This window comes from Cynocephalus volans, chromosome 12, assembly GCF_027409185.1.
Source record: "Cynocephalus volans isolate mCynVol1 chromosome 12, mCynVol1.pri, whole genome shotgun sequence".
Classification (NCBI taxonomy): Eukaryota; Metazoa; Chordata; class Mammalia; order Dermoptera; family Cynocephalidae; genus Cynocephalus; species Cynocephalus volans.
The window spans coordinates 106,179,553-106,196,749 of record NC_084471.1 but is presented as its reverse complement, the minus strand read 5'-3'; the positions used below and the strand labels follow the sequence as shown (position 1 = coordinate 106,196,749).

Here is a 17,197-nt window from a genome sequence, read left to right as displayed (position 1 = left end):
GGTGCTCAATTTTGAAGCAGAAACGACTCCGAGAGCTTGGCCCAGAGCCCCAGGACTCTGCCCCAGCACCAAGAACCTGAAATTTCACGTAAACTGTGCCTGTTCTCTTGCCCCTGCCCTCCTGCTCTCTCAGACCCAGCCCTCTGTAGACAGACACCGACCTGTGCTGTGCAGGCAGCCCCTCTGACTCCTGCAACGCCTCTGCGTCATGCCAATTTGACCAGGCTTGGCTCTATATCCCTGTTAGTCTTAGGTAGTAACTCTTGTCATAGACACTCACAGTTGAATAGTAACGTGAATGCATGTGAGAAGTACGTCAAAGGAAGGGGGAAGAAGAGTGAATTCCCCACAGTATTTTCTTTATTTTTTTAATTAAATCACATATCTTTCAGGTATCTTATAGTCAATTCCCTCAGCTTTGTCTCTTAATAGGATTTTTTTTTTTTTTCTTTTTCGGCAGCTGGCCAGTACTGGGAACTGAGCCCTTGACCTTGGTGTTGCAAGGCTGTGCTCTAACCAACTGAGCTAACCAGTCAGCCCCTGTCCCTTCATAGGGACCAGAAATAAACACTCTTTGTAAATGATATCCCAAAGTCTGCCTTCGGAAACTGGTGATAACACTTTAGAGGACTCAGTACGATCATTTGAATGCACAAGAACCCTTTTCCTCCCAACAGGGCTGGATCTATAGGAACATTTATCTCATTCAGTAATGAAGACAGTTATACATAATGCAGAGAGCTGCTCTTGCCGCACACAGACCACGGGGGTCATGAACAACGGGTGGGATTCTTTACCTGCTTTTTGCTCCTTTACCTGCATTTTACAGTGCAGAGTGAGAAGCAATCAGGCAGGCACATTATGCAGTTTCTCTTTATTGGACACAGGATCCAAATAGCAACAGGATTGCACAGTGGCTGGAAGTGGTGCCCAAGCAAGGCATTGTAGACCTGTCCTTCCAACTGGCACCAGAGGCTACGCTGGGCACCTATACAGTGGCAGTGGCTGAGGGCAAGACCTTTGGCACTTTCAATGTGGAAGAATATGGTAGGTGGGGGAATTAACAGGTCAAAGTGTTGACCATAATCCTGTCTCAAAATCAGCAAAGGTAAAGTAAAATCTACTATGCGGAGGGATTATTTATTCATTTTTAAATAGGTGCTAAACCAGCTAATAACTTCAGGAGCATTTTAAAGTTATAACGCACACTTAATTAAATTAATTAATTTAATTATTACTATTTTTAGACCCCTCTGTTCACTAACTATCTGGTCAAGTCCTTCTCCTATTCTTTTTCCAATTTTCTTTCCATTCTTTTCAGTGCTGCCTAAGTTTAAGGTAGAGTTGGTGGAACCCACACAATTATCAACGGCGGCAGAATCTTTCTTAGTAAAAGTTTGTTGCAGGTAAGGGTAGAAATCTGGGTCTGATGGAGATTAAAGCTGTATGGAGAGAGGTGATGGGGGAATGATACGGGGAGAGGGATCGTGGGCGTAAGCTAGCACGTGGGATATCTTATGTCATTCGGAGTCGTGACTTACCCACTAGCACATTTTCGTATTGTGTTTCTGCTCCTACATCCCATTGCTCTCTCACTCTGCATTACTGACTTAGTCTCTACTTTGTGTAGAACACAATATTGAATCCCATGTAGAAATACGATTAAGCAGAAAAAAAGAGAACGGTTTCTGTACTTAAGATGGTGCTTATTGTGTAATGGAAATACTCAGGCTCTGAGTAAAGCAGGAAAGGAAAAGAGAGCTAGAAAAATAATTGTCAGAGGACTTCAATGGCTGGTGTGTGGGGAAAGAAACAGTGGTGTTTGGGGGATGAGGATTGGATCTCAAGTGGAATTCCCCCCGACTCGGCACGCTTTTCTTGGTTAGGTACACCTATGGAAGGCCCCTGCAAGGGGCAGTGCAGGTGTCAGTGTGTCAGAGGACACACGCTTACTGGTATGGAGAGGAAGAACGGCAGCAGCTCCCCGACAAATGCAGCAGTCTCTCGGGACAGGTGAGTAACTGGGATGTAGAAAAGGAACCTTAACCACATGTCCTGAAAAGTAAGTAAGCACCAATATAGAAGAGTGACAAGAAGCCTAAAGCGGAAAGCATCTCACAGGATTATTGTTGCAGCACCAAAGACCAAAGCTGTGTTCTTTATTGTGAACAGTCTTTCAGAGTCTGCCTTGAAATCAAGAAGTTAACCTGAACTTTTGTAAGAGACAATTTTCCAGTTCTGCAGGTGGTTCTTTTCCCCTTCTCATATCTTGGAGCTTCAAAGTCTTTTCATGATTATGTATCTGTGGGTGTGTTCTCCATGTTATAGGAGGGGCTTTCTGTCTTAAAGACGGAGAAACTAAAGTATGGAGATAAAAAATCATTTCCTTCTACAGTGCATTATGAAATGGAAGTAGAGATTACTCATCTTCTCTCTCTGATCGCCTCTCTAGACTGACAAAGGAGGCTGCTTCTCGGCATCTGTGGACATGTCCACCTTCAACTTCACTGGATTCACATACCGCCATGACATCGATATTGTGGCTACTGTGGTGGAGGAAGGGACAGGTAAGCAGGGACTCCTTGGCTCATTAAGAAGAGAGAAAGGAAAAGGACTGTCTCAGGGACAGACTTGCTCAGAGGATTTGAGACCTGTCCTCTCGAGTGTTTGGGAGGTACCCTGTTCCTAGTCTGCAGTCAAGGGGAAATGCCAGATTCCACGCTGCCCTCTACTATCTATTTTCCCAAAAATTTGGAGAGGAGGAGTTGGTTTGGATTTTTGGTCTGAAATATATTCAACTTCATACTTCCAGTCACACCATCCTCTCAGGAATTTTATGTTAAACGTGAAGATGGGGATATTAGGTAGTTGGATTATTACACACCTGGTTTCTCTCTGCAGGAGTGGAGGCCAATACCACTCGGAATATCTACATTTCTTCACAAATGGGATCAATGACCTTTGAAGACACCAACAATTTTTATTATCCAAATTTCCCCTTCAGCGGAAAGGTGTGTTGAAACTTGTCTCTGCATAGACAAAAAACACTTAGCGATGTGTGTTTGCCTCCTTCCTGTAGACATATAGTAATAATGTCTTAGTCCATTTCCTGTTGATATAACTGGATACCTCAGACTGGGCAATTTATAAAGAAAATAGATTTGTTTCTTACAGTTCTGGAGGCTGGAAAGTCCAAGATGTAGGGGCCGCATCTTGTAAGGGCCTTCTTGCTGGTGGGGACCCTCTTTAGAGTCTCGAGGAGGCACAGGGCATCACATGGTGAAGGGACTCACAAGAGATGGCTAAACTGGCTTTTACCTTTTTTCTTTATAACTGGCTTTTATAATAGACCTGCTCCTGTGATAACTAACCCACTCCCGCAAAAACCCCTTAATCCATTAATCTATTAACATGAATGGATTAGCAGAGCACTCATCTCCCAAAGTTTCCGCCTTTCAACACTGCTACTTTGGGGACAATTTTTCAAGACATGTCCTTTTGGGAGACACATTCAAATCATAGCAAATAGCTAACTTAGCATTGTTCTAGGTGCTTTACACTTATTTAATCTTTACCACAATCCTAAGAGGTAGACACTATTATTGACCCCATTTTACAGATGAGGAGACTGAGGCAAAAGAGGTTAAGTGATTTTCCTAAGGTTTAGAACTAGTAAGTGGTTACTGTGACCAAAGCCAGGAACCTGCATCCGGAGTATACATACCTAACTCCTTATGCTGCGCTGCCCTTAATCCCACATGAGAGGTGCCTTGAGTATTGATGTGATCTCAGGGCCCTTTCTAATGTCAGACTCCCATCTTCTAATGTCCAAATCTTTGAATTTAAGAGCTGCAAGGTTTCTGGAGAAATCATGTAGTCTGGACTCCTTCCCGCACCTAGGCAAGGTTAACATCAAACTTTCCTGACAGAGAGCCATTTATGGCGCCTTTGGCATCTTCTTTAGAGATTTAAATTTTTTCTTTGTTTGCATCTTCTTTCTGATATCTAACCAAATCACCCTCTCCCTTCAGTTTATCTTTCTTTACTTGCCAAACAACTGGTGAACACAAAAGTATTGTATATATTTAGGCCCGTTTATTCCTTAGTCATCTTTTCTCTAGACCAAGGGTAAATCCAGATTTTTTGTTTGTTTATTTTTAGAGCCTAAGGATTATACAGTTTGGGAGGGAAAGGAGGCTCTCTTTAAGAAAAAGAAAGCAAAAAATAAAAACACAACTTTGGAAGAAGTCTGTGTTAATTAAGGGCCTTAAGGCTTCATTAGCTATCACAAATCTAGTTCTGCTCCAGGCTGCTACTTCTGTTTTTTTTCTCAATTCTTCAAAGATCCTAGTTTCTTCTTCTTTTTTAGGCAGCTGGCTGATATAGGGATGTGAACCATGACCTTGGGGTTATAAGGCTGTGTTCTAACCAACTGAGCTAACCCACCAGCCCCCCAGAGATGCTAGTTTTTAATGCTTGAATCACATTTACCTTTTTCTGGACTCCTTCTTGAAATGTATTCTTAGGATTTCTGTTATCACTTCACTTTACTGCACACTCAAGCCTACTCCAAACCTAGTCCTAATGCCCTAATGACCTTCATCCCTCAGATAAGAGTTAGGGGCCATGATGGCTCCCTCCTCAAGAATCATCCAGTGTTTCTGGTGATTTACAGCACAAATGGAAACATCAACCAGACCCTAGTTACTGACAACAGTGGTGATACAGAAAATTGCTCTTTTCAAGCTGGATACAGAAAATTGGAATGGGACAGACATTTCTCTGGAGGTAAGTACAGGGGAGGACCAGCTTCCTAGAAAGGAAGGCTTCCCGGAAGGAAAACTTTAGAATTTTCTGTTTGTTATCCTCCCCCAACTTGTAATTCCATATTTTTCACTCACCAATCTTGCCAAGACATTTTTCTTGGAGCCTTTCTGTTTTTCATATCAATCAAATAACCCTTCAGGTCAAAACTACTATTTCTGCTAATTCATCTTATAGCTTATCCCCACCTCTATCTGATCATATGTATGAAATAAGAATAGGGAGGAAAAGATGATTCAGAGTCAAGTCATCCTCTTCCTGTTACAGGCACACTCAGCTCCTGGCTGACAATCCCCAAAATTGATACCAAACTCACAGGTCTGGCTGCCTGCCCCAGACAAAAGCAAACCAATCAAAAGTCAATGTTGATGAAAGTGGAAGTCAGCTTTTATTCAGGAATAGCCACGACCTGAGGAGAGACGTCAGGCTGACTGATCTCTGGCAAACCTGTAGGAGAACAGCCAGGCTAAAGCCATCTCGAAGACTCAGGTTTACTGAAGGCTTTTTAAAGCCAAGGGATGAAGGAATGGAATGTGAGAATGAAAAGTAGGAGGGAGGGGCACATGTGATACTTGGGGTCTGTGTCTATGAGTCAGGTGCAAGGTCTCACCAAGGCCTCATCTGTTTCTGCTCTCGTCCTTATCTCAGGGTCTGGATGGTACGTGCAAGTCTGCAGCTTCAGGCTGGCTGGAACACAACTTTACATTCATGTAAATAATGTCATCTTGCCTCATAACCAAGGTTCAAAATATCAAATAACCATGGGAAAAGAGGGAGCTCAGAGAAATGCATGCCAAGAAAAAGACTATCTTTCTAAAATTTGCCTACAGCTTATGTGGTTTTAGGTCCCAACATGGCTTCAGTCCTGCTCACTCCAACATTCCTATTCTCCCTTCCCATTCCACTATTACTTGTAAAAATGGCAAACAGAGAACTTAGATTTTAGATAACTTATAAGGAAGGCTGCTTTTTAAATTATCAACTGTCACAACAATTCTGCTTATCAAACAGCTATAAGCTTCAGTACCATACAACAAAAAGAATTCATTGCTCATGCATCTAGCATAGTCAGTTAGGCAGTTCTGCTGATCTTGGTGGATTTCCTCACATGTCTGTGGATTGGCCAGCTGTAAGCTGGTGATCCACATGTCTCTCATGCTACAGCAAGCTAGCTCTGGTATATTCTCATGGCAACGATGTGCAAGAGCAAAAGCTGATGTACAAGGACTTTTCCAAGCCTTTCCTTATGTTGCATATACTAACGTCCCCTTCCCAACAACAAGTCACATGGTGGGCCCACAGTCAGACTAAGAGGGTACTTAAGATTACATGGTAAAGGATGTTGATATGGGAAGGGGTGAAGAATTGGAGACATTAATGCAATCATTCAATCACACTGTTAAGCAAATATGTATTATTTCTCTTGTGGCTAATGTGACTATATTCTTACTCTAGGCATCACTCAATCCTCATACTTAAAAATAGTTATTTTTCAATCTTACTATCCTTTATACCTCGTTTTCTTATCCCAGAAATATAATCTTTGATTTCTATATAATCTTCGTCATGCTTATCTATCCCCTGGGCAACAATCTCTGAAGGTATATCATCACAATTTCCCATCACTTGACAGCTACGATTCAGCTCTCCTGTTACTCTCCTACATACCAAAATGCATACACCCACTTTTATGGATTTCTCATCCATCCTTGTCTGAAGCTCTAGCAAACTACACACTTGTCATTCTTTGGCAGCGAAGATTTGAGAGAAAGAGCTTATTTGAAAACCATAACAAGTCCATGGAGTTCATATGATTGGGGGTACATGCTATAAGGAGTTTCTCTTTCTTTTTTTCTCTCTTTCTCTCAGGGCAAGTTCCAAATGGAAGATTTAGTATATAATCCCGAACAAGTGCCTCATTACTACCAAAATGCCTATCTGTACCTGCAACCCTTCTACAATACAACCCGCAGCTTCCTCAGCATCCAGCGGCGAGGCGACCTCTTGAGATGTGGCCTACCCCATGAAGTGCTGGTGGACTACTACATTGATCCAGCCGATGCAAGCCCTGACCAGGAAATAATCTTCTCCTACTATGTGAGACTTGGCAATGGGGATTGGTGGAAGTATGTTGGAAGGAAGGGAAAGAGGAGAGTCAGACAGGGTGGATAAACCATCCAGATGGACATACAGTGCAAGAGATATATAATTTCAAAATTTTTAGAAGCCACATTAAAAAAAAGTAAGAGAATAGGTGAAATTAATTTAAAATATATATTTTATTTAACCCAATATATCCAAAATATTATCATTTCAACAGGAAATAAATGCACAAAATTATTAATAGATATTTTATACTTTTTGTTTTAACGTACTCTAAAACTCAGTATGTATTTTGCACTTAAAGCATATCTCAGTTTGTACTAGCCACTTTCAGGTATTCAATATGCACATGTGGCTAGTGACAACTGTGTTGTATAGTGTAGGTGTAAAGGATGGGGAAAATTAAGGAATAAAGAGATTTTGAGCAGGAACCCAGGGAAATTGTGTGGGGAAATAAAATAAGGAATTAACTGAGAAAATGCCGCAGGCCAGGGCCAAAAAAGGGGTGAGTGGATGGATGGGACGTTGGGTGAGGATGGCATGGGACTCAGGATTAATTTCATTCTGTTTCATTGGTCAATATTTTTAAATAGATGATATAGGTTAAAATTAACATTGATAGCAACTTTGTAAGGGAAATAAAATTACAACTTGGTAGCTTGAAAGAAACGTGTAAGGAAAAGCAACTTCCCTGGTTAGCCGTGGTGACAGTGGGGAATTAGAGCCACGTAAACTTTAGGTTTGATGGTCCAGAGTTTCTTTATTACCTTATCATCCTCTCAGTCTCTGGGAGACTTTCTCCCTTCTGGATTATTCCAGTATTTTTTATCATTTCAGTGTTTTCATCAAGCTAAAAACAGTTGTCCAGACACAACAGATGAGGAGGGGTAGGTGGAAAACCACACGCCAGAGCGGAGCAGGCGCTGTCTGCAGGACAGAGGGGTGGGGGCTTAGGAGAAAGTGAAGTTGGGCTGAGCAGTGTGGAATGGTTGAGTGTCAGGCCCCAGGAACTGAGCCGAGGGGCCTGGGCAGGAGCTCCGGATGGCAGCCTGCTGAGAAGCAGTTTCACTGAATTCTGTTTCAAGAGAGAGCGATCAGGAAGGGAGAGTCAGAAAAGGAGATTTCTCGTCTATCCAGTCACATGTCAGAAAGGCTCGGTCGGGAGAGTTCAAGAAGGTGCACTCATTTCCCCTCAATTTTCAATTTAGCCAAACAAACAAACAGACAAACAAAAAACCCAATTTATGAGGATGGATTTTGGCTGACTTTGTGTTTCAAGGATTATAAAAGAATCAAGCCAAGAGACCTTCAAAAACTGGTGGACAGGTACTATTGTGCGTAGTGGCTTCTATGCTGTCTGACCCCTCTGTGTCCTCCCACCCACCCCTGTGCTCTTAATCAGATGCACACCTGGAGGACCTGCTGGCCACTTCCTGCTTTTGACAAGCTAGCGGGTGCTCTGTGAAGCAGTGATGCAAATGGAACCAGGAAAGAGCCTCTCTTCGTGGAGGGTGCAGAGATGCTCCAGAAGTAGGGCCAAGGTGAAACTCCCCTAACTTCCGTGCTGTTGATTATTTTCTTCTCTTCCTTAGTTAATAGGGAAAGGGAGTGTGGAGATGGAGGGGCAGAAGCATCTGAGCTCCAAGAAGAAAGGTGAGTGGACATGTTTCTCCTGGATGAGAAAAGGATGTTTAGAACTTCCAGAAAACAATTCTCATACACAGAAGCAATGAGAAGAGAGGACTAACAATAAACACAAAAGAAAAGAAAAGTGAGAAGTCACTTGCACCGTAAGGTCTGCAGCCGACCCAAAGAGAAGTGCAAATCTGTGGGTAGGTGTCCCTTGGTGGTCAGCGTGCGCTCTCACTCCCCTGTCATCCCTTCTTCTCTTTCAGGACTGAAAGGCTCCTTCTCTCTCTCACTGACCTTCACTTCCAGACTAGCCCCTAGTCCTTCCCTGCTGATCTACGCCATTTTCGCCAGTGGAGGTGTTGTAGCTGACAAAACTCAGTTCTCAGTAGAGATGTGCTTTGACAATCAGGTAAAGTGGCAGTTGAGGAGAGCTCAAAGAAGAGAGTTGGGTGTGGAGAAAGATCTTGTGTGCTGGGGCTGGAGACAAGGCAGGCTCAAAGAAATAAGAAGACAATATTGAAGCCAGATGTCACATTGTATTTATATCTGCAGTGTTTCAGATTTATTGTTGAAATCTATGTCTCTACTGCTGCTTTTTCAAAAGTCATGCCTGGCAGTCACATGTTCTATATAGCTATTCCACGTATTCTCTTTCTTTCTACTTTTTGTCTCTAAACATTCTTCATCATTCTACTGTGCCACTCACTTTTTCCACCTCTATCATAACATACTAGTACTAAAGATCTAGACTTTAACAAAGAAAAATAAATTAAAAAGTGAAGGAGTGGGTTGGATACCATAGCTGGGGCTAATGATCCATCACCTCGGTCCCCCTGCTCTCCAGGCTGACCTGATTCCCAAGTTCTCTCTTTCCCTTCCCCAGGTTTCCCTTGGCTTCTCACCTTCCCAGCAGCTTCCAGGAGCAGATGTGGAACTAGAGCTGCAGGCCGCTCCCGGATCCCTGTGTGCAATCCGGGCTGTGGATGAGAGCGTCTTACTACTTAGGCCAGAGAAAGAGCTCAGCAACAGCTCTGTGAGTAGTCTGCTAAAGGGGTGGGGGAGCTGACAGAGAAGACAACTTGACTGCATCAGAACAAGAGGCAGATGTCGGGGAGCAGAGAGAAAGTCTTAGGGAAACAGCGCACCACCATAAGGTGTAGAAAAGCTGGTGCAGAAATGAAGGTAGAAATGATGGTAGGAAAAGGGCCTCACTAATATGGACACAGAGATAAAGAAAGAGGATGAAATAGGAGATATGTGGATTATGAAAAAAGGTGAGATGGAGGTTAAAATTTAAAAAGAAAGGATGCTGGTTTTGATGGAGTGAATACAAGAAGAGTTCTGGAATAACGAAGAGAAATAATGTGGGAGTAGTGAACTGTCGCAGCAGAATCCGAGGTTTCTGCACTGATTTCATGGTCAATACTTCGTTTCCTCTTCCACTCTCATCTCAGGTCTATGGGATGTTTCCGCTCTGGTATGGGCACTACTCCTACAAGGTGGCTGACGATGACGACTGTCCAGTGTCTGGCCCATGGGACTTTCCTCAGCCTCTAATGGACCCAGCGCCTGCAGAGCATTCTATGGTCTGGAGGCCCCAGTTCTCCGAAGGCGTGGACCTTTTCAGTTTTTTCCAGGTAGGTGTTTTTATCCATTTTGTTCTCACAGAAACAATGGTGGTGGGAGAGGGGAAAGGAAAGTCCATACTAAGGAAACAGAGAGACTCATGTGGGCACTGACAGGAGCAAAATCTTGAAAGAAGTTCTGACATGGAAGGTAGCCTATTTTGGCCCTTATGCTTGCAGAAGTTGTCCAGTCGTATCAGAAGAGAACCACTGTGAGAGGCTCCTCTTTCTGTGGTTCCCAAGCATTGATTTCCATGGGACCATTCAAGAAGGAAAATTAGGGAGGGTAGACCAGAGGTCTCTCGTCATTATTATAAATAACATTTTGCACCTATTTTATGAGCAGGGGTTGGGATGCTAGGTGACCCGTGTCTGACCAGGAGGTCTGTGAGGGCAGAAACCATGTCTTGTTTGTCTTTGCGCTCTCTCTGATGCCTGACCCTTCGTGATGCTCATCGTATTTTTGTTGAGTTGGTTAAGCAGATGTGGTCCCTGTCCTCAGAAAGTTTAGAATGCGAGTCAAATAATGAGGACACAGTGACTAATATTTGGAAGAAGGATTAAACATACTTAATGATGAAATAAATATAATTAAAAGCCTTTAATACTAGCTGGAATAGAAGTGAACCAATTTTGGTGGCTGAGTACTGGGTAATAATCACCAGTGTTGCTATTAATAAGAAAATAATGTTTTTGGTTCAACCCTTTGAGGATGGAATTTTGGGGCAGTAACCCTTGGACTAGAGGACGGGACCACCTTGACACTTCATTATCTGGTCTCTTTGGTGTCTATTAGGACATGGGCCTGAAAATACTGTCCAATGCCAAAATCAAGAAACCAGTAGATTGCAGTTACCAATCTCCAAAATACGGCTCTGCAATGGGCAAGGGTAAGCCACCTCTGCGGTCCGTGGAGTCTCTAAGATGGTTAGAGTCCTGGAACTCCGAAAACTCCCTCGTTGCCTCCTGTTCTTGCACTGAGCCTCCAGCCCTAGAATGCTAATGGGATGTGGCTCATAGCTGCGGGACATTTCCCAAGGATTTCTCTCTCTGTGAAGGGCTTTTGAAGCCTGAAGCCCTTGTCTGTTCATTCCCTGGTCAACCTTCCTCCTCTCTCACTTTTCCCTGATGGCCCCTGTGACTAGTCGATTCCTCAGTGGTCTTTCCTCCTTGTCTTTGACGAGATAGATGTTCTCTGCTTCCCTCCAAATTTCTGATTTATCTCACAACAGAAGTCTTCTGTTTTTCAAAATTCTCAGCTGGTGAAGGTCCACAGTACCATCATGTTGAATCATCATCTTCATCGCTTCGGTCAGCGGATTCTCAGGTCCGCCAGTACTTCCCGGAGACCTGGCTCTGGGATCTGCTTCCTATTGGGTAAGTGATGACTCAAAAGTATAGCAAGATTATACAGTGCAAAGTTCTTTCAGATCATGTCTAACGAGTCTAAGTCTCAGGCCAAGAAAACTTGATGGGGTATGGGAACTTGGTTCTTTCCCTGAATTCTTACACAATCATAGACAATCTCTCAGAACAAATCCACACAGCTTCCCGTTCACACAGTGCAGACTGGGCATTCTCACTCCAGATCCACACAGATTTATTTGTTTATTTTTTTCTTCCCATATAAAGATGACCGGTAAGGGGATCTTAACCCTTGACTTGGTGTTGTCAGCACTACGCTCAGCCAGTGAGCCAACCGGCCATCCCTGTATGGGACCCCATGGCCTTGGTGTTATCAGCACCACAGTCTCCCTAGTGAGCCACAGGCTGGCCCCAGATCCACACTGATTTAAAGGCACATATTGACATCAGTTCTTGCTCACTGCTTACCTGCTCATTTTGACAAGACACAAGAACACTTATCCTCGCAGACTCAGAGGTCACTGGCCTCTCTTTCAGATGTGCTTGTGCACACATGCCCACCCACCCACTCCCCCACATACCCTGTCACTCCCTTCTGTATCTGTACAGCCTCACTCACTGAGGATTCACGCTGAGGTCCACATGTTCCCCCAATTCAGTTGCCTCCTTACTTTTCCCTGCATGGCAATAAAAATTCACTTCTGAAGATGAATTTGTAGGCTAATTCACAAATACTGCCTCCCCCTGTACTGCCTCTGCCTCACTTGGGTTCTCGTGTTCTCGCAGTAACTCAGGAAAGGAGGCAGTCCACGTCACAGTTCCCGACGCCATCACTGAGTGGAAGGCTATGACTTTCTGCACCTCCCCATCCAGAGGCTTCGGTCTTTCATCCACTGTTGGACTCACTGCTTTCAAGCCGTTCTTTGTTGATCTGACTCTCCCTTACTCAGTAGTTCGTGGGGAAACCTTTCGTCTTACTGCCACCATCTTCAATTATCTAAAGGACTGCATCAGGGTGAGGGCCGGAGAAACAGGAAGCAACCTGGACGCATGCCCCTTGCCCTCGTTTGTCCCTGGGAGAGAGATGAGATTTTGGTGTCTCAGCCCCAAGGCTCCCTAGGCCTCTGTGTGCTGTCTCCTTTGCTCATGTCCTTTATCTCTTAAATGTCCTCTTTAGGTTCAGACTAACCTGGCTGAATCAGATGAGTACCAGGTGGAATCATGGGCAGATTCTCGGGCCTCCAGCTGTCTCTGTGCTGATGAAGTAAAAACATATCACTGGAATATCACAGCTACCAAACTGGGTGAGAGAGGGCAGTGGTAGACGGGCAAGACAGTGAAGGCACGGTGACTGACAACTCTGTCCTTTCCTCTGCGCATTTGCTTTGTCTTCTCCTCCCTCTTCCTTCCATTTGCCTCTGTTTTTCTCCCTCCTAACGCTGTGTTATGAATAAATAAGCAAATACTCTTTGACAGGTGACCAAACAAATTTATCCGAACTGAAATATTTTGAGTGTGAAAGGGAGAGCTTTTAATATGTGTACCAGAACAAAGAGTAGATGGTCATGTAGCTAGTCAAGTATTTACCATGCGCCAAGCACTATTCTAACTGCTTTACAGGTATTAGCTTATTTCACTCTCACACTAATCCTATGAGATGTCAGTCGCTCATGGGTCAAATCCCTGCAACTCAAAGTATAGTCTTCGATGTGTTAGTTATCTGCTGCTGCTGAACAAATTACTGTAAAACTTAGTGGCTTAAAAGGATCAACATTTGTGATCACATAGTTTCTGTGGGTCAGTAATCTGGGTGCAGCTAGGGCTAGGGGTCAGACCCTAGCTGAGTCCCTCTGACTCAAGGTCACTTGCAAAGTTGCTGTCAAGCCATCAGCCGGGGCTGTGCTATCATCTGAAGACTTGACTGGGAGAGGATTCACTTTCAAGGTCATTCCACAGCCTCTGGTCCTCACAGGCTGTGAGACTGAAGGCTGCAGTTCTTGGCCTCAACTGTCGGCTAGAGGCCTCACTCAGTATCTCATCACGTGAATATCTCCACTGGGCAGCCTCATCACGTGGCAGCTGTCTTCCCCCAGAGCAAGGGATCTGATAGAAAGAATGCACCCAAGACAAGCTGCAGAATTTTTTATAACCTAATGTCAGAAGAGACATCTCATTACTTCTGCCCTGTCCTCTTCATTAGAAGAGAGTCACTCAGTCCAGCCCACACTCAGTGGGATGGGATTATACAAGGATGTAAATATCAGGTTGCAGGGATCATTGGAGGCCCTTAGAGGCCACCTGCCACATGGGAACAGCATCATTAGCATCACATGGGAGCTTGTTAGAAATGCAGAATATAGGCCTTACTCCAGGTCTACCGAATCAGAGTTTGCATTGTAATAAGATCCCCAGGTGATTTGTGTGCCATTAAAGTTTTAAAAATGCTGGTCAAAAGGGGAAAAGACCTCATTGGTACCTCTGGCAATAGGGCTAATGCCTTTCATTCTTCTTTCTCCTCAGGTCATGTTAACTTTACTGTTAGTACTCAGATTCTTGATAGCAATGAACTCTGTGGGGGCCATAAGGGGTTTGTTCCAAAAAAGGGTCGGAGCGACACACTCATCAAACCAGTTCTTGTCAAGGTGAGTTTTCTGCAGGCCTCGCTTAGAGGTAGAGACAGCACCCAACCCAGGCAAGCACAGCGTCCACCACTCCAGTTAGTCTTGCAAGGCAGTCTTGCTGCAGCTCCAGTCAGGAAACTTCAACTTTCCCCTTCCCTTCCCCTTTCTGCCCCTAACCATTGCCTAACCGGCACCTGTGGCCTATGAAGTGCCCAACACAGTGCCCGGAACATCGTAGACACTCAGTGAGTGTTAGTTTCCCTTATTAAAATCTCTACCTTCATCATTAGCTGCTTTTTAAAAAATCCCATCATGAACTCCATTGTCAATCTTACCTCTTATGTTTCCTAAACTTGTCCTTAGCTCTAGCCCTTGCCCAGAAAGAATTTTTAAAAAGCAGCCCATCCCTGGGTTTAAATGCAGTTTTTCTGAGCTTCCCAGAGAAGTTCCTTTTGCTCCAGTCCTGAGGGAAGCCTTGGGGGCACATGGGGGGCCTTTTCTCCTTGTGTCCCTCCCCTTTCCTGCCCTTCAGTGCCCCCCACCCTGACATTTGTCTTCATTGTTTTTACCCCTCTGTGTCTATCTTCACGCCAGCCTGAGGGAGTTCTTGTGGAGAAGACACACAGCTCACTGCTGTGCCCACAAGGTGGGTGGACTCAGAGGGGAGTTGGTGGTGAGAACTCCCCTGGGCAACAGGAGGAATGTACAGGACAGAAGGGACAAGGGAGGCTGGGGTGCTGTCCCTTATGGGGCCAGTGAACTGAGAGGCAGAGGAAGAAGAGAAAATATACAGCACATTTATGAATCTTTGGAATTTATTTTCAGCAAGATCACTACTAATAATGAATCTGTCTCCATCCCACAGAAAACATGGGGTACAGAAAACCCTGGATTATAACAAGTTTTTTTAAAGTTGGGCTTAGGAACCCCCACTATTTCTACCTTGTGTTAAGGCACCTTATCTCTGCCTCTCACAGGAAAGGTGGGTTCAGAATCTTTCTCCCTGGATCTCCCTGTGGACGTTGTTCCTGATTCAGCCCAGGCTTCTGTTACTGTTCTGGGTAAGCAGCTAGAGAGTTTTGGCTCAAAAAGGAAAAGTCGTGGTGGAGGCAGCAAAGGTGTAGAGCGGGGCGGGGCATGTGGACCTACCTGAAGGAAGGGGTGACAGATTAGGGGGAAGAAGAGCTTTATGCAGGGGGAAAATACAGCGTGTAGGTAGCAGTACAGAGGGGATTCGATGTGCAGAGAGTTCCTGACTTACTACGGCTCCACTTAACGGTTTTTCCATTTTACAGTGGGGAGAAAGCAATATGCCTTCAATAAAAACCATACTTTAGTGCAGTATTCGATAAATTACATGAGCTAGCCAACACTTTATTATAAAATGGTCTTTGTGTTAGATGGTTTAGCCCAACTGTAGGCTAATGCAAGTGTTTCGAGCACGTTTAAGGTAGGCTAGGCTAAGCTATGATGTTTGGTAGGTTAGAGTATTAAATTCTTCATGGTTTAGCCTAGCAGTTTAGGGAAGATACAGCCATATTTACACGTCAGTCCTTTGGGAAAAGAGAGCAAGTGAATAGAAAAAAACGTGAGCTTGACAATCACGCCGAACCTGCCACTTAATAGTGAGGTGACCTTGAAAAAGTTAGTGAACAATACCACTCCATTTTTGCCCTTCTGTGAAACAGTGATACCCGACCTCTCAGGGCCAGTATAAAGATTAAATGTAATATTAATTTCCCAGCGTGATATCTATCACACAGTAGTAGACCTGTGACTGTTAGTTTCCTTCTTTACTTTCTTACCCCTACCAAGATCCCTTCCTGCTAAAAATTTCTCTGCTTTGACTGTATTTCATGCATAACTTGGATACAGCACTCGTGTTATTGTATTTCAGCTCACTGTCTACACCTGTCTTCCACACGACATTATGAGCTCCTGGAGAACAAGGACCACATCTTTTTTGTTTCTGTTTCTAGTACTGTTCCTGCAATACAGTGGACATTTAGTACATATTCATAGATTTGAGTTGAACTCAATGTCTACAATGCGGATGTTAATGAGTCACTTATGTTGGGCTTACTGGCTTCTGAAGTGTATGGAGGGGTCAGCAGATAGAACTGGGAAAAGAGTATCAGGACCGTGTGTACTTGGGAATGACCTGGCGATTTGGAGGGTGATGAATTTACATGTAGTGGAGGAATTTAAAGACTGAGTTTAGCATTATAAGTTTTGTTAATCACTCATCACCCTCAGTGACGTGTCTTCTTAAAAGCCCTGAACTCCATTAGGTGGCCTGTGTACCTGTCTGTGTGCTCCAGCACCCTGCACATAGCCAATGTTATAGTATTATATTAAACATTTTTATAATAAATTACAATTGTAATGTGTTCTAATTGTTTGTCCATCTGACTGTGAGCTCTTTGAGGGTAGAGACTATTTGACTTGTCTCTCCAGGGCACATAGTAAGTACTCACTAAATGATAGCTACCACACGTTTGTTAAATAAATGGCAATAACTGTTAAGTGTTCTTTCTTCTCTGTACCGCCACTTTTTTCTCTCCCCTTTTGGATTCCAGGAGACATTATGGGCACAGCCCTGAAGAACCTAGACAGTCTGGTGCAGATGCCCTGTGGCTGTGGGGAGCAGAACATGGTCCTGTTTGCACCCATCATCTACATCTTGCAGTACCTGGAGAAGGCAGGGCTGCTGACAGAGGAAATCAGATCTCGGGCAGTGGGTTTCCTGGAGATTGGTAAGTTGGTTCAATCTTACTTTCTTGGATATTCTTCTCCTTCAGGGTCTATGATTGATAAGATGTAGGGAAGTTCAAACCCCAGAAGTGTCCTGCAGCCTTGAAGGGCATGGGGGTGTATATCGAAGTTGTTACTGTGATCTAAAACTACCTCTGGCTTCCCAGGATACCAGCGGGAGCTGATGTACAAACACAACGATGGCTCCTATAGTGCCTTTGGACAGCGGGATGAAAATGGAAACACATGGTAGTATTGCCCAGTTCCCAGGGA

General features: G+C 44.1%; 1 protein-coding gene across 1 annotated transcript in view; it reads left to right on the top strand.

The window, feature by feature from the left end:
* Positions 1 to 17,197, top strand: part of LOC134361241 (alpha-2-macroglobulin-like protein 1) — a 35,718-nt gene that overhangs the window by 4,205 nt on the left and 14,316 nt on the right. The window contains 21 exon segments of the mRNA XM_063076257.1: positions 888 to 1,047; positions 1,322 to 1,406; positions 1,887 to 2,013; positions 2,453 to 2,567; positions 2,902 to 3,011; positions 4,611 to 4,730; positions 4,732 to 4,788; positions 6,694 to 6,921; positions 8,520 to 8,580; positions 8,823 to 8,968; positions 9,443 to 9,592; positions 10,014 to 10,196; positions 10,981 to 11,074; positions 11,444 to 11,561; positions 12,336 to 12,564; positions 12,727 to 12,853; positions 14,070 to 14,191; positions 14,765 to 14,816; positions 15,148 to 15,231; positions 16,750 to 16,926; positions 17,092 to 17,173. Of these exon segments, the coding sequence (XP_062932327.1) occupies positions 888 to 1,047; positions 1,322 to 1,406; positions 1,887 to 2,013; positions 2,453 to 2,567; positions 2,902 to 3,011; positions 4,611 to 4,730; positions 4,732 to 4,788; positions 6,694 to 6,921; positions 8,520 to 8,580; positions 8,823 to 8,968; positions 9,443 to 9,592; positions 10,014 to 10,196; positions 10,981 to 11,074; positions 11,444 to 11,561; positions 12,336 to 12,564; positions 12,727 to 12,853; positions 14,070 to 14,191; positions 14,765 to 14,816; positions 15,148 to 15,231; positions 16,750 to 16,926; positions 17,092 to 17,173 (2,627 nt within the window).